Raw genomic sequence first — 24,389 nt, 5'->3', positions numbered from 1 at the left:
GTCTTTGAATTCTTTGGAGAAAGAGCATATTCGATTGTATCTCGCCTTATGCGCAGTAATTCGCTGTGTAGAGTTGCGTCATGACATTGTGATCTTCTCCATATGCAGCAGGCCAGGAAACAGCGTGTTGACATCTTTAAATTTATTGGCCATGTTGCTTGCACTATAGCCACAATTATTCACCTTGTTGGGAGCTGTTTATGTGTCAAATTCCATTATTTCAACTCAAAGATCAAACAAGAGTGTTATTCCACAATCTCAGATAATTGCTTGAAACTTTTTTCAACAATTTTTTACCTGAAAATTAATCATTTAACTATTTGTTTTGCATTTTTCAACATATTCACTCATATCAAAGACGTTATTGGGTTGCATTGTATTAATTGTGTCATTTCTTCTCAATAACACTTTCAGTAGCACTCTACATGAACACTATCAAGAAGCAGGCTGAGTTTCAGGCATGACATGGCGGTCATTTTGCTTGGCCCTATAGCCAAAATTAATCACCATGGTTAAGGCTCTTAGTGTACCAAGGGGGCACGGGTATAATGTTAAAAGCGGCGTTAAATTGAACTCACTCACTCACTCACTCACTAGTTTACCATGTTTCATGCTTTTGACTCAAAGACCACAATTCGGCCCTTTTTTACACTTAACCGCTCCACCATTCAGGAACATGCGATATTTGTATGATTTTGTGGAGTTTCTGGTTTGGCCAAGCGTTTCAAATCAATATGGTGAATTCGTAGTTTTCCGCCATGAGTGATCTTCCGAGGGCAACATGTTCTCTGAGCATTTTCATTACCACTACTATATGGAATATTCTTTTTCCAAATTATTTGAAGACTTGAGTTACTGCATTTCAGATGTTTTGTGACCTTCGGAACTTAACATCACATGTCTAAGTAATCCGTTTGACTTAAACCAAACTTTGCAGAGCCAGACTGGATCGTGGAGCCACCAGTGGCTATTACGTGTTATGTCCCTTCTCTGTCACTCCTATTGACCAATCAGATTCCACTTCTCATATCACTTGCATTTGCTTCAAACAATATGGCAGGGATCAATCAATATATTGTAATTAAAGGGTTCTTACCCCTCGAAGTGCATCAAATCACTTGAACACCCCCATTAAAAACATGTCCACGCCCTGTTGACGGTACACATGCTTTGCAAATCCTGACTTTTATAGTCAGTTACCTGCCTTGCCTCGGGAAGAAGGAAATGCATTTAAAACCGAATAGATTCACTGTTATTTGTAGTCATAATGATACACTGTTGTAGTGCAACAAAGGTGTGGGCGTAAAGGTTCTGCAGTATTACACGTGTTTCTTCAGACGTCGAGTACACTTTTACAAGTATAACACGTGTTTCTTCAGACGTCGAGTACACCAGTACAAGTATTACACGTGTTTCTCCAGACGTCGACTACATCGGTACACGTATTACACGTGTTTCTTTAGACATAGAGCACACCAGTACAAGTATTACACGTTTCTTTAGATGTCGAGTACATCGGAACAAGTATTACACGTGTTTCTTTAGACGTCGAGTACACCGGTACCTGTATTAAACGTGTTTCTTTAGACGTCGAGTACACCGGTACCTGTATTAAACGTGTTTCTTCAGACGTCGACTACATCCGTACAAGTATCAAACGTGTTTCTTCAGACGTCGACTAAATCGGTACAAGTATTACACATGTTTCTTCAAAGGTCGACTACATCGGTACAATTATTTCACGTGTTTCATCAGACGTCGAGTACACCAGTACAAGTATTACACGTGTTTCTCCAGACGTCGACTACATCGGTACACGTATTACACGTGTTTCTTTAGACATAGAGCACACCAGTACAAGTATTACACGTTTCTTTAGATGTCGAGTACATCGGAACAAGTATTACACGTGTTTCTTTAGACGTCGAGTACACCGGTACCTGTATTAAACGTGTTTCTTTAGACGTCGAGTACACCGGTACCTGTATTAAACGTGTTTCTTCAGACGTCGACTACATCCGTACAAGTATCAAACGTGTTTCTTCAGACGTCGACTAAATCGGTACAAGTATTACACATGTTTCTTCAAAGGTCGACTACATCGGTACAATTATTTCACGTGTTTCATCAGACGTCGAGTACATCGGTACAAGTATCACACGTGTTTCTTTAGACGTCGACTACACCGGTACAAGTATTACACATGATTCTTTGGACGTCGACTACACCGGTACAAGTATTACACATGATTCTTTGGACGTCGACTACATCGGTACAAGTATACACGTGTTTCTTTAGACGTCGAGTACATCGTTACCAGTTTTACACGTGTTTCTTCAGACGTAGAGTTCACTAGTACAAGTATTACACGTGTTTCTTTAGACGTCGACTACACCGGTACAACTATTACACGTGTTTCTTCAGACGTGGAGTACAACAGTACAAGTATCAGACGTAATTCTTCAGACGTCGAGTACACTAGTACAAGTATAACATATCTTATTTTAGACGTCGAGTGCACCGTTTAAAATATTACACATGTTTCGTTAAGGATCGGTGAGGTGAGGTGAAATGGGGTTTATCGTCGCGTCCAACGTTATTGAACTTATGTAGCGACGTGTGTGTGTGTGTCTGTGTGTGTGTGTCTGTGTGTGTGTCTGTGTGTGTGTGTCTGTGTGTGTGTGTGTGTGTGTGTGTGTGTGTGTCTGTGTGTGTCTGTGTCAAGTACCATCTTTAACGTCTTTTGGTATAACGGCCGGGGATCTAACCTTGGACCTTCCGCTCTCCGTTACGCAGGCGCAAGGTGATAACAATCGTCTGTTATGCCACCGTTGTTATACCGTTATGTGCACAGACCGCATGCTTCAAGTGCATTGTAACTTTTCATCACGACGTCCTTTTACACGTGCAACATGGACCAAACGCTGCAACTTGAGACGCTTTTTCATTTGTTACAGTCCGTCGAATAATACTATAACCTATCTGACCTTCATTGAACATAAACACTACATATTTTCAAAATGACCCTGGGTGTCCTGTCTTATGATCATCAGTTTGTTATGATGGTTTGAGCTAATGTTATAGAGAAATAGGTTTGATGTTTCAGATAATTTGACGTTGTTTCTAATCAGATATATTGTCAGGTCTCCTATGGATCTGTGTCTCCATCACTGTCAAACAGGAAGGAGTATCCGACATTCTTCAGAGTTATCTCCTCTGAAGCCAACACCAACAAAGTCCGTGTGAAATGTTTCAAGCATTTTGGCTGAAATAGGATAGCAATCATCTCTGAGAACAAGGACTTATTTTCCTCAGTAAGTGTGCAAACCTGAAACTGTGTGTTTCAATGTAATAAAATGTTTAAATGTGAAGTTTACGTGATTTACAACTTGTCCAATTGACGAGAGGCCGGCATAAGTACGAATAAGTAGAGAGGCGTTATTTTGGGTCATTTAGACCCTTTAATCTTGAACTTAGCGTTTTAGTATACATTGTGATAGGTCAGAGAGTTTGACTGCATGCCCGTTCAAGAATTCCCTCACTACTAGCCATCCTAGGGAATAAAACGAAGATATGCACATCTAAACTATGGACTCGATCCGTGTCTGGACTGACAAATGACAACAATCTAAATTTACCCTAGTTGACCTTTCATCTTTATAATCACGTTTCATTGTTCGCAAGTATAGCAATGATGAGTAACATTTGTAATTGATTCGCTGTGCAGAGTTGCGTTCTTTGGGCATGTCAGAAACCTATGATTGTGGGTTCGTATCCCGGTTCGCCCCGATTATGTTTCTAGGTTTGTCCGCACCATACCCGTGCTCGTGGGTTTCACCGAAGTGGTAAACGTCTAAGACCTGCATCACTCGGGGCTTTCCGCCCACATTACGCTGACACGTCGTGATATGACTGGAATACTGATTAAAAGAGGCGTTAAACACAACTCACTCACTCTCCCGTCACGTTTACCTACAAACGGTGTTCCTGTGGAGCAATTTGGGCATACATTTGCTCATGTGACCTCTCGTTTTGGTGAACTATTTTTATTCCGCGTTACAGTTCGTTTTTGTATGGCCGTCAGTGGTAACAAGCATTCGCATGTACGAAATGAATTTGTGTAATATGTCCTCGAGGTATAAAATAGTGATATAAAAAAATCATTATTTATTAATTATGTATGCTTAGATCTATACGAACACATTTGGGGATTACCCTTTGAGTTTCAATTTGGATCTGATTTACAGTTGCTGAAAATTCTAAATTTTTAAACAAAAGTTTTTGCTTGACAATAGTATTATGATCTATACCGAAACGTCGCCTTTAGAGTAAATACAGAAGTTGTTATCCATAAATTATCTCTACTTTGTCATCCGTCAACTTCTAAGTAATGCCCATCAAACAATTCAAAAGTTTTCATTGTTTAATTGAGTCTACCCGCGTTGCTCTTCTCAGGATAATTTTGTAAATTACCACACAAGAGCAAAGAATATTTACAAATTATTTTGAAACACACATAGGTTTAAAAACCACAATAGGCCCTGTAATGTATGTCCGACCACTCACGAATGTCCCGAATATTGCCACTGTTGATGGTAATATCCCATCCACACTTTGTAGGGATAAGACGCCAATCAAGTCGTAAAAGGCCTCCAATCGCCATTGTGTCGCTCTTGTATAGTTTAGGTACAACTAGCCCTCTCGAAACTCTCACAGCATGAAACTTCTTGAACGATCAAGCTTCCGTGTGTTTGTCGACGTCAGCCACGGGAGGTAAATATAAATGACACTTTCGGTGGCGATTGGCCACTACAGCACTCGTTATTTAACGAGCGTTTCAACCGACACTCACTTAAAGTAAACTTGCAACGATTTTCCACTGCACAGAATACTTTCATACATACCTCAACGGATATTCATACTGCTATAGTTATACCAAAAAATGTTTTAGTCAACAAAACACCTTGTGAATGATAGGATTCAGAAATTTCCGATCATTCTGTAAAGTAACAGGCCTGTGAATGGTAGTTACAGACCAGCATAGCTCAGATTGTTGCAGTGATATACAACTTTTTCTGTTTCTAGAATCCCCTGTGAGAAAACATTGCCTTTGTTTCAACAAGTCCCAAGTTTCTAAGTTGGTAAATGTAATTGGAAAGTTTTAGGCAACTGGAGACCTTACTGATTATCAGGTCAATTAAAACTCCATTGTAGTTTGATACATATCCTGCGCACATTCTCCGTCATAGATTAATTTGGGAAGTAACGATAAACAAGAATGAATAAGGTGTAGTTATAATATAAAATGTAGCATCATCTGTGATGTTGACAATCTACATGTTTCAGAATGAGGATCCAAGAATCATTGTTGGCAACTTCTATCCCCGGCGAGGACGGGACGTCATTTGCCAGGGACTTGAATATTTAGGTTTCGTGTTTAAAGTAAACACGTAACCGAAAAATGTATACTAAACAATAAAAGTTCCTGTGACATTGAATAAGATTTAATGCAAAGTTATGTTTTTTACCAAATCTGAAACAATTTCGATTTGCAAACAGATAAAAGACTCCTGTAAGTGTTTAAATGGTTTAATGTACCATACTGACTACAGAAAATGCGTGATTTCATAAAACAAACATGAACATGCCGAAATGTATGGTGGGCGAGAGGCGATGTAAGCTGAGATTTTTCCAGTCGCATTTCAAATTATATATATGGACGGAATGTTGAAATTTTCTCACTATCTACTTAAATATAATTTAACAGTACAGACATATGTGCTTTTATACCAATCCACGTATTTCTGCGTAAAAAGACATTTGATTGATTTATGGCCCTATTTAGCTATTGGATCCCCCGCCCCCAGGCCAAGTTATCAAAACAAATAGCAAATAACACCGCTCAATAGCGCGGAGTAGTACGTACTTCCCGAAAACAACGCTTATATCAATGCTTATTCTGTTTGCGGAGTAGATGTCATCAAAGCAATGCTAATACTACCGGATGTCCATTATGTAATTTTTAGTTTTTGGATGACATATTGTTCTCAGTAACCGTAATGTGGAAATAGAAAGTTGATTGGTTTTATATTCAAGTTGGTATTTCCGCTATTCAAAGTGTTCAGTGAGGCCGTCTATCAACAGTCATTTCTGAGACATAAATGCAAAGTATAATTACCGTATTCGACGTAATAAGCGCCCCGCTATAATAAACGCCCACGGCAATGTTTGCTGATATATTGGCTAGTGAACAATCCCAATTTGCACCCCTTCCGATTGATTAATGTACACAAGACTTATTTATTCGCGTATAATACGCACTCGTTATATGGACACTTAATTATGGAAAATTAAATTCGGGAAAAAATATATATGTCGTACATAAACATTTCAGGCTGTCAGCATAAACCACGAAATTCATCTTTCAACTCAACTTTTTTTTCACCAAAATAATATTCACATTTTGAGAGCACCCTGGGCGCTTAGAACGTCGAAAACGGTTATTAAGTCTACGCTAATTTTTTTGCATTTATAATTAACTCTAACGTTAATTTCAAGATTTACAGTGCGTACTATTCAAAAGAAGTTAAAGAACACCCAATTCCTTCATATGACTATGGTGAGTCATTAAAGGAAGCGATAGAGGGAGAAAGTGATACAGCGAGAAAGCGAGAGAGCGAGAAAGCGAGAGAGCGAGAAAGCGAGAGAGCGAGAAAGCGATAGAGCGAGAAAGCAATAGAGCGAGAAAGCGATATTTCTCATAATGCCGTACATTAAAACGGTTTTTGCTGACATTTAGTGATCCATTCCAGTAATTCTCACCGCTAATTTGCCTCTCATGATTAGATTTTTTAAACATCTTGTTGTAGATAAATATGTTTCAAAATACACACGTATTTTTTTCTCGTTTAGCTTGTATATTTTCTTGTAGTGTAATAAATAAGCAGGATTCACAGAATACAGATAGTCACTGTTCATATTTTCATTTTGTTCATAGTATCCTCCCCTCATTCCTCCATCAATCTTAAAACTGATAAAAAGGAGATCATATATTGACAAATAATTGTCAGTTTTATTAGCCAGTTTGTATTGTTTGCAAAGTCCAAAGAATTATTTTTTTCTGTCATTAAATTTGGAATTGAAGCCGAATATGTGCTCGGCCGATTTCGGGATCACAATTATGTTCATTAAGTTGCATGCACATTATGCAAAAAAAAGTTGTACATGTACACAGTTATGTTTCCCTTACAAAATACAGATGAATTAGATATATGTCTCTACCTTAAGTCACATATACGACTTTAGAGAACCCCATTCCTTGGACAACAGAAATGAAATGCGTTGTAAATATGTTTTAAAAACAACTCGTTTCTTATAATGACTTTCGATCAAACTGTCTTCGGGAATTAAATTAATGCTAAAGTGCTTGTAAAATATAGTTTAACTTTCCCGCCAGGAGAGACTAGATATCCAATTATAGCATAGGCTCAGGCAGGAATTTACATATTTATGTAGCAATTCTCTATCCATTTACATTGTATGGTTAACAATTGTGCATTCTGATGTGAGTTATGTAGTTATCTACTACCTTTTTACACAGATAATGAGTCAGACACACACACAAACACACACACACACACACACACACACACACACACACACACACACACACACACACACACACACACACACACACACACACACATAATTTTGACAAAACTATACTTAAGATATAGATAACATATTATAATAGCTGATTTAATATATGTTATAGATAATCATAGTAATGCATTTCATGTTATCAACCTTAACTATGTGGCCACACTAATTATGTCTCTCCATATGTGTAGTTTACACAAGTACTCATATCAACTGTGGTAACGCCACAGCGATGGGGACAGTGGGGTAGCCTAGTGGTTAAAGCGTTCGATCGTCAAGCCGAAGACACAGTTCGATTTCCCACATGGGTACAATGTGTGAAGCCCATTTCTGGTGTTCCCGGTGATATTACTGGATTATTGTTAAAAGCGACGTGAAACAATTCTCACTCACTCACTCACAGCGGTGTTTATCAAATTACTATATGCAAGTACATATATTTGTTGATTTGCACAAGGCAAGAAACACAATTCAAGTTAAACATACATCAAATGTCAAAAAGAACATTTATCGACAACTGTAACATTATATACTACCGAAAACAAGTTATAGAACACTCACAATTACAAGATTGTATTTTGCAAAACAATCAGCCATGACTAATTAACCATAGTCTTCTTAACTTATATATATTGTATATATTTAGATTTTAACTTGATTTATTTGGAGCGTATTGCCATGATCTGCCACGCACTTTCGGCGTGATGGTCACATAGAACTGAATAGGGCCATAAATAAATCAATAACATTTTACGCAAAAATCGGTGGATTGTTTTAAAATCACCTACGTCTCTACAGTTAAATTATGTTTCCAGTAAATAGTGAGAAAAGTTCAGCATTACCTCCCAATTGCAGCAGATATCACATGCGGCCACTATAGTGGTCAAGAGGGGATATTAATTGCTTAAAAAGAGAGAAAGCGATAGAGCGATAAAGCGATAAAGCGAGAAAGCGAGAAAGCGATAGAGCGAGAAAGCGAGAAAGCGAGAAAGCGATGTCCCCTCTCGGCCACCATAGAAATGTCAATTTTCAAATCAATAGCGTGTGTGTCCACCTCTGGTTGCAATGCAAGCAATACATCTTCGTCTCATGGAATGGACCAGGCGTCGCACAAAGTCCTGTGGGATATCTGTCCATTTCTGCTGGAGCATGTTTCGAAGTTCCTGGAGTGTCAGTGGAACACGTGGTTGACGTCGAAGGAGCCGATCCATCTCAACCCACATGTGCTCGATTGGTGAGAGATCAGGGGAGCGAGCCGGCCAGGGGATGACAATCACGTTGTTTTGTTGAAGAGAATCCTGAACAGGTCAAGCAATATGAGGCCGGGCGTTATCATGTTTAAAGGTAATACCTTGGCCATGACGACGCAAAAAGGGTAGAACAACAGGGCCGATGATCTCGTCGCGGTAGCGTTGTCCATTGAGATTTCCCTCTACCACTATCTAACGGATTCTCTGTCTTGCTGTAATCCCACCCCATACCATAACGCTGCCGCCTCCGAACCGATCTTCTTCCATGACAAAATGATTGACGTAACGTTCACCTCGACGTCGGTACACTCGAATCCGTCCATCGCTGTGGCTGAGGTGAAAACGAGACTCGTCAGATCATGAATAGAACTTATACCCAGGCACCAAATTGTGGATATTATTAAACCTTTTTCTGTATCTACAACATCGCATAATTTGAAAAAAAATCCTTATTACATGTGTATTTGTAGATCAAGGCCTACAGGAATCAAAAGCATCTTGAGAAGGGAAGGGCTCCACCAGTTGCAAAGTCCAAGCAGGATATCTCTCAAGATTCATTTGATGGAGCATCAACGAATCAGGGAAGCTGTGAAGAGTCACCCGAAAACATCCAGGTGATTCGGGGAAGCAATCAAGTCTCAAGTGAAGCCACCCAGGCGATGCAGTCCCGCGAACAGATGGTCGTTCATGATCATGTGTGACGTTTACAATTTTGGGCACAAAGCACTTTTTCCAATGGAAACGCTTCTGTGAAACATCGTTTCAGTTTCTATAGATCGTCCATCACTGAATATCAAGCGAAAATGTTAAACAGGAACTCTTTACATCTCCCAGAATCAATTTCACAGCAGTTTTACCTTTTTTTGAAGGTGTAATTACGATAAATATCTGTAAAATTAATTTCCGGCGTGTTGGTCAATATCTGGTGTTTCCACCATGCACATGCACGACGCCTTAATGGCATACTGGTTATTAACTTGCGCATGGTCGCCTTGTATTGCCTGCCATTCCGCCTGAAGTGCCAACCCAAGTTGAACTACTTTGAGGGTGCTGGGACTCTAGCTTACACTCTCCACCCGAGAACATCCCACAGATGCTCTATCGTTGACATGTCAGGGGACTTAGCGGGCCAGTCCAATGGCCGTTTGCCTTCTCGTCGGAGACATTCGGTGACAAAATGGGCACGATGTGGTTATCTTGCAGTTGAAAATTATGCCGAAAACTCCAGCAAATGGAACAACGGGAGGACGCAAACCTTCACACATCTCATTGAAACCCCACCCGTTTGACGATGATTGTGGCTTCTGACACTTTGGCTTCTGTGCTTCTTGTGTGTGTTCATGAATGATGTGAAATGTCACTGTGATTAGATGGTGCATTCAGATGCAACGCCCTGGTATTTAAAAATGTACACCTGGGTGTCTAGGCGTGTACTCTTACACCAGTTGCCTGTTGCAACCAGCCCTTCCTCATCTGAGTGGCAGTTAGATCTACTTTGAGCATGATCTTCTTTGGTGAGAAAGTATGTCACGTATGACGCAGCGGCAATTGATCAATTTATACAATTTATACTGTTATACTTCGATGCATTCACAATAAATGAAATACAATAAAAAATGGATCCTTTACGAGTCGCTCGAAACATCGATCGGCATCCAGTTATTCATAGACTTAAACAAGATCGACGGTTTTTTTGGAAAGTAGTTCCGTGATAACGTGTATTGAATATAAATGCAAGTTTTGGGGAGCTCTCGAAGTTATAGAACAAATGAATTTTATAATGATTATTCAATGGTTCCGCGTTCAATTACTAAAGCTGCTGCACTCGCTGTGTCTATACTTGTTGTGAGGAGAACCTGAAGCATGAGAAGTTTGTCACCCGCTTTGTGCTTCCCATAAATGCCATGATCAACATGGAGGGAGCTACAATATTCAATGGCATGGCTTCGCTTTATACAGCTCAACTGAATGATTAGGATTTTCAGAGGTTTTAAGTATTAGGTGAAAACTATAGTACATATATGATAATAATGACAAAGACTACAGTTCTATGGCCCTCAATGTCACGCCTGCCACTATGCTTATAGTAGCACAGCTTTTTACCCTGGTCAGTGGATCAGCTTTTCCCTGGGGAATATACAACTCAAGGTGCCTACCTTGTCAAAAGGACGCATTCAAAGACGAGTAATGACTAGATGAAGAAAAAACATTACGATAAAACGGACAGCATTATCGATGCGATAAACCAATCAGATCAAATCGGTGTAATGATTCGATATAAATGCAAATGAGTCATCTGTCAGAAACTGTTTTTAAGCTTCCTACATCAACGCAAGGTCTCCTCGCTCAGTATTGACTAACGTTCCCAATAACGTTTGGTAGGGGTTTCCTAATGTGTAGGTCATCCTGTAGACATACATAGATCGAAAATCGGCCATACCCAGATACCAAGTGCTACATTGTTGTGTTTGGGTGAACGTGCAGTCACGACTCTCAGTTCAGTTCATAGCTGATTGAAAAGTTCGCGAAATATAAGTTCCTTAGGAGAGGACTTAGGGAGTGAGGTAAAATGTTAAATAGTATCGGCAATGTTTCAGCAATCTAGCGAATCCGAGAGGAATAGAAAGGATACTTCCTACCATGCTCTGCTGTAACACCTAGAAACACACATGAAAGAGTTACAAACGCGACAATTTGATAAATTCAGAATTTATCAAATAAGTATAAAAGACCGGCCTTAACGGCGAGTGACAATTGTGAGTTGATTTTTGGTAATGGATGCATTGTTTGTTTGTTAGAAGCGGTACTGGTAAGTAGTCCAGCTATATGACGGGCCGTACATAATCGTGTGACTAGAACTGCGAACAACGATCCAAGCCATCGGGACCTCACGGAGCTTGACTGTGCCATCCATTTAGTCGTCCACAGGTTCTTGGGGACCAATTCTAAACCCTGAATCCCCATGGGTGCATTAACTGCATCCAGAGATAGATGACATTTATCGGGAAAACTATTGAGACACATTGATTTATTTCATGTAAAGAAATACAATTCAACTTTCAACACAGCGCTGGAACCCACTCAACGGAATCAGCTCTTGAAGGACAGGAGAGGTGAGAGGTTTCATTCACCATATGGTTGTATAACCCATAGAGCAAGGGCTCGACAAGGGAGAGTGGACTGCCAATACTGACACTGCGTTTCAATTTTAAGAAATTATTGTAATGTCTTTCGTCACGACACCAGAAGATGATTTTACGCATTTGTATTGAAATCCATGGAAGGGTCTTCTGTTTTTCAGACAACATCATGGTCTTCCATCATTCTCGCGGCGTCTTCTGGCGCTGCTCCGTTTCCATCATTCTTGTTGGGTACATCCCGTCCCGCGCCAGGTTTGAAAATATGCTGGAGAATTGAAGCTGCCATACAGTCACCACTAACATTTGTCATTGTTCTCATGCGGCCTCTGAAATAGTGATAGTCCAAGTATATATATATCCACAGGTGTTATGGGCTTGTTAGTTTATACCTCGTCGGTTTACGATTACATCCAATCAACGAAGTAGTCGAGCCTGACCACCCGATCCATTATGTTGCCTCTTGCAACCAGCAGAGGTAACCAGAAGGAGGGCAATAACCCAGAATCTCAAGGTGGATATGTCAGTCTAGATGGCTTATTTTACTCGAAAACCGTCGAAGCAGACATATTGCTGGGTCCAACAAATTGACAACCAAGGCCCTGTCTCAAAGATAAACTATAATTCTCAACACAAGCAATGAAGGACTCTCTATTTGTTAATAATATGTGCATTTACTTATTCCTCCAGAGGAAGTGGAATAATCTACACCCAGTGTCACCCACAGGGTACGAAACTTATTATTGTGTCATTATATTGCAATTGTGTAAGATACAAAGTGTCTCTATCTTTAGCGTTCAATTTGTTTAACGTTCATCGCAACGTGTAGGTTAGTATTAAGTAATTGCCTTGTGTTTGTCTTATCAAGGAGTTATCGTTCTTTGATGGTTGCCTCAATTAAATGTGTTAATGATAATGTCATTATTTCTGTTTAGTATTATTTATTGCGTATATTTTCTGAGGAACGATATTATAATTACCCCTATTGTAATAGAAATGGTTTGTGATATCAATTTGTTGTATTTATTTATATATGTGTACATGTTTATCCTGAACTAGAATGTATTCCCTAAACATGTGTCTATCTGTCAATAGACAAAGAAATAAAGTCTCACACCCGTAGCCTGTGTCTGGTTTACCTGCACAATCCCGGTTACATTTACAATTTCAGAAAAAAACATGTTCAAATGTGTCAAAATCATTGAGTTTCCAGCTTTGTGCACCACGTACAGCAAACGTAAGGTATAGAGGATATTTCATGTGTCGAGTGAAATATCATGTTTCGCTCATCGAGTGAAGGGGGAAAGGAGACATTTTGACAAGTGAAAATATCTTTTTTACCTCAACACGAGAGGAGAGGGACATGATATTTCGCGAGACATATGGAATATCCTATTAATTATATACTTATTGTGTAGTTGTCTACCGGAAAATTTAATTGTTTCCTTACAAATGTAAAACCTTGAAACGTAAATTCTCCCTACCTTAAACACAGGGACGGTTCACCGCCCATTGTATTTGCAACTAAAAAAGTTTCATGATTGCAAAATCTTAACAAATATAAACATAGCAGCATTTAGGGTCACGAAAATTCTGTGCCACACATATAGATATGATTATTTACAAAATCAATTTTAACTAAATATATTCTTGCCAATTACGAGACCGCTGTTGGAAGGGAAAGAATACACGCTGGTCAAGTAAATAAAATGGCGCTTTACAAAACGAACAAGCTCAATTGACGAGTTAAATGATAAATTTAAAGTTTATAACGAAACATTTTCAAGAGAATAATAAACGGCATGAAACGATGGTAACACCATGGATGACCATCTGTGATTGTTTAGCCTTGTCAGTGTGGAACTAACGTAAAAGGGAAGTCAACAGTTTGTGTACGGGCCAGACACCTACGATAAAGGGAGACAACTAGCAGGGAGGTAACTCTTGTGTGGAAATAGTTCCGGAAAAGTCTTATGTTCATAGCAGTGAAATATCAAGTGGTATGTTCACTGCAGTGAAATACATGTTCAAACCAGCGTTAAACCCATATCACTCACGCACGCTTGGGCACGTTACATCCTGACTACAAGTGTGCCTCCGATGTCGTTTATTAACTCGTTTCATAAAACATCTTTATTCCCCACTGACTACTCATCTCAGAAAATTAAACACTCACAAACACCAATCGACAGCCAGTATCATGAACAGGTTGTTAATGGGTAGTCCCACGGAAGACATGACCATCATTGTGATGATGAGTCCTATGCCCGGTAATCCTGCTGCCCCAATACTGGCCAGAGTTGCTGCAAGACTAAAAACAACGGACCATTAACATCTTGTGTCCCAACGTCATGTACAAGTACAAGCAACACTTTGTGACATAATGTAAACACGCACTAATTGAATCGGTGCAATACAAAAACTTTTCCTGAGTACGTTTTAGTGAGTTTGGTTTTATGGATTCGGACATTAAGAATGAACATGACATAGTCCCCCATATCTTGGAGCTCGAACCTGGGTTTTCCCTGTGATAATTGGACGATGTACCTACTGGGCCACCGCGCCATGGTTTTGTATTCCCTCACCTCTATTTAGAAACCATAGAACGATGCAAGGAATATTACCATGGGAACGAGACAGTGGCGCTTTCGTGCATTTTCCTGGCATATTTGTAACTTTAGATTATGATCATAAAAGAAAGGGATTCAATCATCTCAAAACAAAATGTACTTAAATTGGTACATTAATAATTGGCTGCCAACTAAAAGTTTGTAGCATGATGGCCTTGGCCGTGAAATTCATTTATTTTATTTTGTGTATATGACTGTATAGATTCTTTAAAATATCTTCATTTTACAGGACATGTCTATACTTTTATAAAATAAAATGTACATGATTAAATGCAAGCGCCACTAAACAGTTAAACAGGACATTAAGCGCTGTAAAATAAATTGTAAGTATCATCAGTGATGACAAAATTTAAAATACGCATAAAGAGCGTTTCAGCATACCACATGTTGACATATTTTAAAATATATGAAAGTGTAAAAAGATATTTGAACGTGGATGTCATTTCTGGGATCATGAGTGACAAAATAGATACAGATACTTTTTCCTGGTTTGGGGGAAGACGTACATAAGTGCACGTTATAATCTTGTGAGCTCTGTCGGGCACCAATGCACCGACGGTTTTATTTGACTTCAAATAGTGATACTGTTGAGTGTTAGGTACCCTAATGTTAGCATCTGTGTAAAATCTAGGTTGATCTTGCTGAGCTGAGCTAAATAGAGAGGAGTGATGACTTGGAACAATGCTCCCCCATCCATATTAATGGTAGCTCCAATTGGCAGCATGAAGCGGGTGATTGTCTTGTCAATCTTTAACTTCTCTTCACAACAGCGTATTGTCACAGGGAGTGTAGCTGAACTGTAAAGTAAGAGATCGATATGAGTTAATGTTCCTTAACGTCACAATCAGCATAGATCACAGTGACCTGTATAACCGAAGGAAAAGGTAAACCAGGGTCTGTTCCTACTCCTGCTGTGAAAGCATAAGCAACGCTCCACGTCTTCGGGGTTTGATGTCATGCCATCGCTCCGTGCACAGAGCCTGACCACTGAACCACCATTTCAGTCAATTCTTATGACAACTATGAGGTGGAGGTAGTGTGGCTCTGCTCTGTTCTGTGATGCCCACAGGGACCAAAAGGTTTGAAAGAAAGTTAACACGACAAATGAACAGGGCTCATTGATACCTTCGACTTCGACTCCAACATATTTCTTAGTTCAAAACATGAAGAAAGCAATATTTCCTAAAAAAATCCACTTATCGAAATCAAACTTTTCACTGCACCTCTCCTATTGAATAAAAACTGTAACCCCAATAAGAAAATAATCCATGAAGTAGTTTTTAAATTATAGGTCGCACAAATGTCGAAGTAAAAAACATTCTAAGTTCAAAATATGATAAAAGTCACACATATAATTTTTCAGAAAATACACATATCAAAATCAAACTTAGCACTGCACCTTATTTTCTAGTTAAGGGTCACACAAATGTTTAAGTAAACACATTCTAAGTAAACTGATGAAAAACTGCTGTATTTTTCCAGAAAATCCAAAACTTTAAACACTGCACCTCTCCTATAGGTATAACAAGTGTTCACCAAGTTGGAAAAACAACTTTTCAGTCGTTTTCCAGTTAGGTAGCAAACACAAAACATGTCCTCGGACGGACGGAATTCCTTGGTATCACTTTGGTATAACTATATACCCCCTCCCTTTTAGTAGTAAAAAGTAGACTGCTAAAAAGAACGCTTCTAAAAAACTTCATCCTTAAGTCAACACATGACAAACCTTGAGTCAGTTCCAAAAGCAGTGATAAGAGCTTGAAGTATTCCTAGGGTCACTCTGAATGGATTCTTCCTTGTTAGAATGTAATATATCAGCGGGATTACAATAACAGCGTGGATAAAGAGACCAATCAGGCCAGTGACCATGTACATCCCAAGGTGTTGAGCAGTCACCGCCAGATCTTTTACACCCAGAATCTTCCCAGCTATCAGAGCGAGTATTCCGATTGGCGAGTACCTGAGCAGAAGATGCAGAGAGGAAGGCTAATGATGTTCCATGCCGCGCAAGCAACTTCATGTTGCTGTTAGCCAGCCAGCAGTGTTCACGCTATGTCATTGTCACCCGTAGAAATAGACTGAGGGTATATTGTAGTAGGCTGGATAAGTAACAAGCAATACTGTCGGGGCATGATGCACGCAATTCAGTGCCCCCGTCCAGGTAACGCAATGTTGGTAGGTTGGTTGGTTTGTTGTTTAACGCCGCACTCAGCAATATTCCAGCTATATGACGGGGGTCTGTTAATAATCGAGTCTGGACCAGACAATCCAGTGATTAATATAATGATCAACGATCCACGCAATTGAGATCGATAACATGCATCAACCAAGTCAGCAAACCTGACCACCCGATCCCGTGAGTCGGCTTTTACGACAAGCATAGTCACCTTTTACGGCAAGCATGGGTTGCTGAAGACCTATTCTACCGCGAATCTTCACGGGAGGTTACGCAGTGTACCAACACGATATATCTTCAGTAGACGGCTCTAACAACACGCATACCAGGCTTTTATTTTCCCACCGAATACCTTCATAGCTTCAGAAAACACATGGTCCACATCTTAGTCTAATGCAGTCATCTACGGATTGGGAATTTTTTTGCGAAATGCAGTATAAATCAGTAATATCGTGTCGTCACCTTTGTTGATTGTGTGTCACCATGCCCGGCGGTGTGGGACGGTGCTCATAAGAAGAATCACTTGTCGTCCAGACTACATGTGGAATATTGCTGACGACAGTGTTGGACCCTAACAGTTTTCACTCTGAATCCTTCTGGTAATGTTTACGAATGACCTTGATTATACCTAACTTTGACACAAGGCAGATAAAGAATATATTTATAATGCATTATCTATTACTGAACTATGTTCTGTTTTGTCATGGCATGTTTCACGGTGTAGTGCTAACACAAATGCTATACTTACAACATTGCTTTGCTGACCATGTTCATTGTGATCATGGCAACACCACTGAAGAATTTAAGGAGAACTTTGCCGCTTTTGCCCATTTTCCCGAGTATGGCTCCAAACACACAGCAGTATACCAACAGGCCTGTTGAAAACATCCACCAGTTAACGTGCACGCATATTATGAACATGTAATATATAATAAAATAATAAAGTCCACATTAGTCCATCATCTTCTTTATATCAGTTTCATACATAGTACTTTCGCTGTCTCATGACCTAAAAATGTATGAAGCAACCTATGTAACCTAATTCTACATTGAAAACACTATATATATGTTTCCTAAATAACTTACAATAGCCTTACCGATAGTGTTTACTCCAGGCTTGTACGCAAGTTTACCCACCCACGTTAGACTGTTTTCATGTTTTTCATGCGTCTCCATTTCATGTGTTACGTTTGTTGATACATCAGCTCCAATGGTGTAAGGGACTGTTTCGTTTCCGTCTATATTTTCCTGTGATGTCTCTTTCTGTGTATAAACTGTACCACTACTTTGGAATGCTGCACGCACTAGATTATCGGGGAAAAGGTTCCTAAACAGGAAAGAAAACAAATACAAAAGTATTTGATTTGTTTCTGTGACTACAATATCATATTTAAGGCGACGTGTCCTGTATACTTGGGATCGATTTTAAGGTTTTGATGATAGTCCAAGAATAATGATTTCTGCCAAATGTACGTACTTTAGCATTGGATGAGTAGTTCATGAACCGTTATTGGCTAACGGGATCGGGTGGTCAGGCACGCTGACTTGGTTGATGTATGTCATCGTATCCCAATTACGTAGATCAATGCTCATAATGGCAATTGCTGGATTGTCTGGTCCACTTCGATTATTTACAGACCGCCATCATATCGCTCGAATATTGGTGATGGCGGCGTTAAACAAATAAACAAACAAAACAAACAAAACCCTATATTTGAAACAAACAGATGGCAACGTATGTGTTTCCCTGACTTGAAAATACCAAGTTTCGTCTGTTCGCAAACACTTTAAACATGCTTTCGTTATTTCCTTACGCGAAATGTTTGCAAAATGACGCCAAATGCATGGTTTCAGAATCAACATTATACTCAAATAAACTCATTCCGTATGAGTGTTGTTACCGGGAAGCTATTACAACATTGTAGTTGCCTACCTCACAAGGTCCAAGAAAACATCCCTCGAAGATGGTTGACGAACGTCTTCAGAAGTGCGGACGTTCGCTGAGGTGAAGTCGATATTTCCAGGTTTGATGGAGAACGCAAGGACAAATCCTAAGATGATGGCAATGACAGTGGTGGAAATGTAATACCCGATTGTGAAAAGTCCCATCTTACCTGACGTTTGCCTGTCCATGCCCGCAACACCTGAATGCCACAAACGTTTAGTGTGATTGAGACGTGATATATGGTGAGTGATCATGAGCGAGTAAGTATGGTCTTACGCCGCTTTTAGCAATATTCCAGCAATATCACGAAGGGGACACCAAACATGGGCTTCACGCATTGTGTCAATTTCAGGAATCCGAAGTCAGATCGTCGGCGTGACTGTCGAACGCTTTAACCACAAAGGATATCTCATCGCCCCTGATATATGGTGCCTCAACTGTATAAACACATGGCAGTTCACACTAAAGGCATTTTGAGAAATGACAATTTTAGCTAGCATAATCTAATTTTCCTTTAGAATCGTCTTACATTTTTAGAATTTGTCAGAATGGGAATTATGCAGGGTATGTAATGATAGTCCAGATCTTCCACGAAGTCCATTTCAAAATGCCAACATCCTGTAAAATGCCAATTATTGTAATTCAGTGACTTACCTGTAATCATGCTTGATACTATCAGGGGCACCATCAACATCTTCAACATCCTCATGAATATTTCTCCGGGAAACTCCACCAAGGCAATGGTGTCTGCTGAGGGCTTGAATTGCCGACACAGAAGCCCAATAGTCACCCCAAGAAACACTGATAGAATTGTTGCTATCAGCAACACGTTTCCGCGGAGATGTTTCAGGAGCTGTGGTCAACATGTTCATTGGTGAGTGAATGAATAAGTCAAATTTGATGTCAACTTTGTGAATAATCTGGTAAGAATAGGTCCCCAGCAACTTTTACTTTTCGCAAGAAGCGACTTAATTAATCGGGTGATCGGGTTGGTGACAATTGATTGCCTATCATCTACCAGACGGCGTGACCAGTTGCGCATTACATCCATCACATGATTGGCCTTGATTCGATAATTACATATGACTGTCATATAGCTTGAATATTGCTCAGTGCGGCGTTAAACAAAACAACAGTTGAAACTGTTCACAGAACCTGAATCCCCACGAGAAACTGCCCTAATGATAAAAGTGTGAAAGAGCGTGTGTTAGTATTCCAGTTTTATCACGGCTTGGGGGCGAAAGAGGATTTGGGTTTTTTAAATATATTGTTGCCGATAATCCTATTGCGGTAATCCGACGAAATATTCCCGAAACGATTATCCCTAAATTTCTTTTAACAGCAGCAGTCTCAAAACATGTTTGGGGTCAACAATCTTCATTCGATTGCGCTTCATTCACTTTCTTAACACACACTGTTAAAGTCCTGTAAAGTGTACAGTTTATAGAGCCGCGAAGCTCTCGTGCTTCGTGACACTTGCATGCTACATCATCACAGGCCTTAGAGCACAGGCAAATACTTTCGTCCAATGGATGGTCACCATTTAGGTGGAGTACATTTATATGCTTATAAAGTACTGTAAAGTATACAGTTTATATAGGCGTCGAACTCGTGCTTCGTGATTCTTGTAAATTTCAGCACGCCATGACTTAAATAACACTCAATGGGTTCTTTTATTTATTTATCACCAATAACGACTTTGTAATTGATTAAGTAAATTCCTCTGACTACATTACATTCCATAGCAATCTGGATCTCTTTGTCACCTTGCTTAAATTTGAAAACTGTCCCTTTTCCTGGTCATGGCAGATAGACAGTTTTGATTCCTCAGTCTGAAAATCCAAAATACAATGTCAAATAATTGTCCCTTATATGACTCAATATAGAGCACGGTCACTGATAGAGATCTGCGGATAGCGTATTTACATTGACTTAATCCAATGGTTTAATTCTTCAGCCAACATAGCCAAAATTGTGGTACAGACATGTAGCTTCATCAACTCACAAGTCTCTATTTTTATGTGTTGTTGCCCATTCTGTCCAAATGTTAAAACCCCACTTTGTATTAATTCTGGTTTTAACTGGGATTCGATTTGCAATTGAATTATCTATCATGGCTGAAGTACGAGATGCAAAACGATCATTATCTTTTGAGGTCGCTGGGTTTAAATTTTTTGAAGAATTCAAAATCATCCAATCCTAATTTCGGCGCAGTTCAATATCAAATTAAGTTGTATTTTCACTTGCCCGAGATAACCAAATGTCATCATCACTATCCATGGTTGTAGCTTCTCATGAACTTGTTAACTAGCGAGCAATACATTATCTAGAAGGATACGGGCATGCTTGGGTAGGTTGCACGAACCGTACAGTTTATATACTCAACAACAAAAGTTCCTGTGACACACATTTTTAATGTATTTTTCAAACAAGTAAAATTTGGTTTTCAATATTGTAGGACATGTATGGAATCAAGTCACACAAACGCAACTGCTACAGAAAAGCATACATTCCATGCTAAAGTTGACTTTTATGCAAGCCCCATGCATTTCACTACCCAAGAATGGGTATAAAAACATATGCGTTGACGGGATTCCATATGCATTGTTTAGCATCGTGCTAACAACAACCACTCAGAAAAACATCACAATTACGCAATTATTCAACATTACGAAATGCCACGCCTGTCTGAAAATCAGCGTCCGCGAGCCATTGGTATGCTTGAAGCAGGATCGAGTCAACTGGATGTTGCAAGACAATTTAACGTCCACAGAAACACCATTTGGTGTTTGTGGCAACGTTGGCACCAGACGAATGCAGTCAGAGACCATCCTCAAAGTGGCGGGCCGCGCTAACCAATAATTGACAAGACAACTTGATTGGAACAACACACCTACGAAATAGATTCCAGCCAGCAGCAGTGACTGCAAGAAGTATCCCTGGCCTTCGACGAATATCTTTACAAACCGTACGTCGTCGCCTCAGATGTGCAGGGATTGTCGCTAGAAGACCCACCAGCGTCCCATTGCGACAGGAAACCACCAACTCAACCCAAAAAAGTACGAGACTCTGTACTTTACTAAGAAAGTGTTATCCCAGATATGATATTTGTTACAGGAACCCCCCGTCAAGCACGTCTACAGTGGTGCAGACAGTAGCCACGCTGGACGGCCATGCAGTGGGGACAAGTTCTATTCACTGACGAGTCTCGTTTTCACCTCAGCCACAGCGATGGACGGATTCGAGTGTACCGACGTCGAGGTGAACGTTACGTCAATCATTGTGTCATGGAAGAAGATCGGTTCGGGGGCGGCAGCGTTATGGTATGGGGTGGGATTACAGCAAGACAGAGAACCCGTTAGATAGTGGTAGAGGGAAATCTGAATGGAGAGCGCTACCGCGACGATATCATCGGCCCTGTTGTTCTACCGTTTTTGCGTCGTCATGGCCCAGGCATTACCTTTCAACATGACAACGCCCGGCCTCATATTGCCCGACTTGTTCAGGATTCTCTTTAACAAAACGACGTGAATGTCATCCCCTGGCCGCCTCGCTCCCCTGACCTCTCACCAATCGAGCACATGTGGGATGAGATGGATCGGCGTCTTCGACGTCAACCACGTGTTCCACAGACACTCCAGGAACTTCGAAACATGCTCCAGCAGATATGGACAGATATCCCACAGGACTTTGTGCGACGCCTGGTCCATTCCATGAGAGGAAGATGTGTTGCTTGCATCGCAACCAGAGGTGGACACACACGCTATTGATTTGTAAATTGACATTTTGGCACTTTCATTTTCTGAAGTCAGTATGGCAAATTAAACCATTTGAACACTTACAGGAGTCTTTTATCTGTTGCAAACCGAAATTGTTACAGATTTGGTAAAAAACATAACTTTGCATTAAATCTTATTCAATGTCACATGAACTTTTGTTGCTCAGTATATAAAATAGTGTAATCTTTTTCGATTGTCAATGAGTTTGTGCGATCTGTAGTGTACATTTATCGGAGCTCGTGTATTTGCCTGTGCTCTAAGATAGATAGAGAACTTGTGCCAGTACTTTATAAGTTCATATCCCGATAAAGTACTGACACTCCTCCATTATCTATTACTTAAGCACTAGACTGCACTATAGAGTTTATCTGAAATCGTGCAATCTGCTTCGAATGTGAACAGTTCATCTTGCGTGATCTGCAGTGTATAGTTCTTGGAACGCGAGTGTTTGCCTGTGCTCTTTGTGTGGGATATCAACGTATATGACGCTAAAGTACTGACACGCGTCCCCTTTCTATCACATAAGATATGCCCTTACCTTCTGTTGACGTGACTGCATGGGGGCCTAAACACAACAAAGTTACAAATATATTTATAACATACATTAATAAAATATTACAGCAATGTCGAGGTTTACTGACATGTTCAGGTTTTGCACAATATATTAACACAAGTTACTCCGAAGAAATCTACAAATCCACTGGATCACGTCATATTGACTTTCTGATAGATGTGTGTTCTTACGGACAATAAACGTCCTATGCTGATTGACCAGTAGCAGATCATGTTTCTCTCAATACATGCACCACACTGAATTAATAGTAGCAGATCACATTTCTCTCAATACAAGCACCACACTGAATTAAGAGTAGCAGATCACATTTCTCTCAATACATGCACCACACTGAATTAATAGTAGCAGATCACATTTCTCTCAATACATGCACCACACTGAATTAATAGTAGCAGATCACATTTCTCTCAATACATGCACCACACTGAATTAATAGTAGCAGATCATGTTTCTCTCAATAGATGCACCACACTGAATTAATAGCAGCAGATCACATTTCTCTCAAAAGATGCACCACACCGATTTAATAATAGCATACGACGTTTCTGTTAAAAAGACTTACCATAATGCTTCACTTGTAGTGCAAGATATTTCTAAATGAAGTCAACACACTCTGCAATAATATTTTAAATCGGGTCGGAACCTCTTGAACACATTTTGCAGTGGTCCTTTGTGAGAACGTGTGGGCCAAGTTTCGGCTTTATAACTGGAGGGGAAAGGAAACTATAATTACAGCTGCATACATTACTAAAGGTCGAAATGGAAAGGTCAGGAAACAGGGCCTCACAGAGAATTATATGATTCTAGGCCATGTTTATCTGAACCAAAAGAAAGTGACATGACCCGTCACCTAAGGTATAAACTAAAACACACCCACATTTGCAATACTTTTGAATTATGTTTCATTCTATAATATATCAAGAAAACTATCTATTTGGAGACTTCGTGAAACACGTTATGTATTATTTAAACATATCACTACTGTAGAAATGTATTTCAAGTCATGCATGGCACCCGGGCTATTGTATTGGTGTTCACGTCAGCATGCGCGCCAAACGTGACTTGAAATACGTCCTCATGACTACGGCGCATTTCAGTCTCATACCACTCTGCTGACCATAGTTCCTTGCCTCTTGTACTCATCAGCTCGCCGGGACCGAGGCCCATTTATCCGCCTCGGCGTCGTCAGGGTCTGTTGTGTCTACACTGCTTCCTCTCTGAAACTAGTGAAGCTGATAC

At 39.9% G+C, this 24,389-nt stretch overlaps 1 protein-coding gene across 2 annotated transcripts; it reads right to left on the bottom strand.

Annotated features, from left to right (window-relative positions):
* Window positions 1–11,917: 11,917 nt before the first annotated feature.
* LOC124117257 (excitatory amino acid transporter 3-like) lies at window positions 11,918–24,361 on the bottom strand. 2 transcript variants are annotated; one of them, XM_046479059.2, is made up of 12 exons: window positions 24,256–24,361; window positions 23,713–23,856; window positions 23,115–23,141; window positions 20,564–20,629; window positions 19,452–19,650; window positions 18,786–18,996; window positions 17,950–18,179; window positions 17,601–17,727; window positions 16,403–16,636; window positions 15,279–15,473; window positions 14,223–14,357; window positions 11,918–12,375 (listed from the first exon to the last, which is right to left on the bottom strand). In XM_046479059.2, the coding sequence occupies exons 2-12, from the start codon at window positions 23,713–23,715 to the stop codon at window positions 12,207–12,209; spliced, it is 1,596 nt and encodes a 531-aa protein (XP_046335015.2). In that variant the 5' UTR covers window positions 23,716–23,856; window positions 24,256–24,361; the 3' UTR covers window positions 11,918–12,206. The 2 variants fall into 2 exon arrangements, with proteins under 2 accessions (XP_046335015.2, XP_048239396.1); XM_048383439.1 differs by lacking the exon at window positions 20,564–20,629 and having other exon boundaries at window positions 24,256–24,357.
* Window positions 24,362–24,389: the final 28 nt, after the last annotated feature.

Source organism: Haliotis rufescens, unplaced genomic scaffold, assembly GCF_023055435.1.
Source record: "Haliotis rufescens isolate VD_foot unplaced genomic scaffold, xgHalRufe1.0.p SCAF_48, whole genome shotgun sequence".
NCBI classification, from domain to species: domain Eukaryota; kingdom Metazoa; phylum Mollusca; class Gastropoda; order Lepetellida; family Haliotidae; genus Haliotis; species Haliotis rufescens.
Note: the sequence above shows the minus strand (reverse complement) of the source record. Positions and strands in the feature narration are given on the sequence as shown.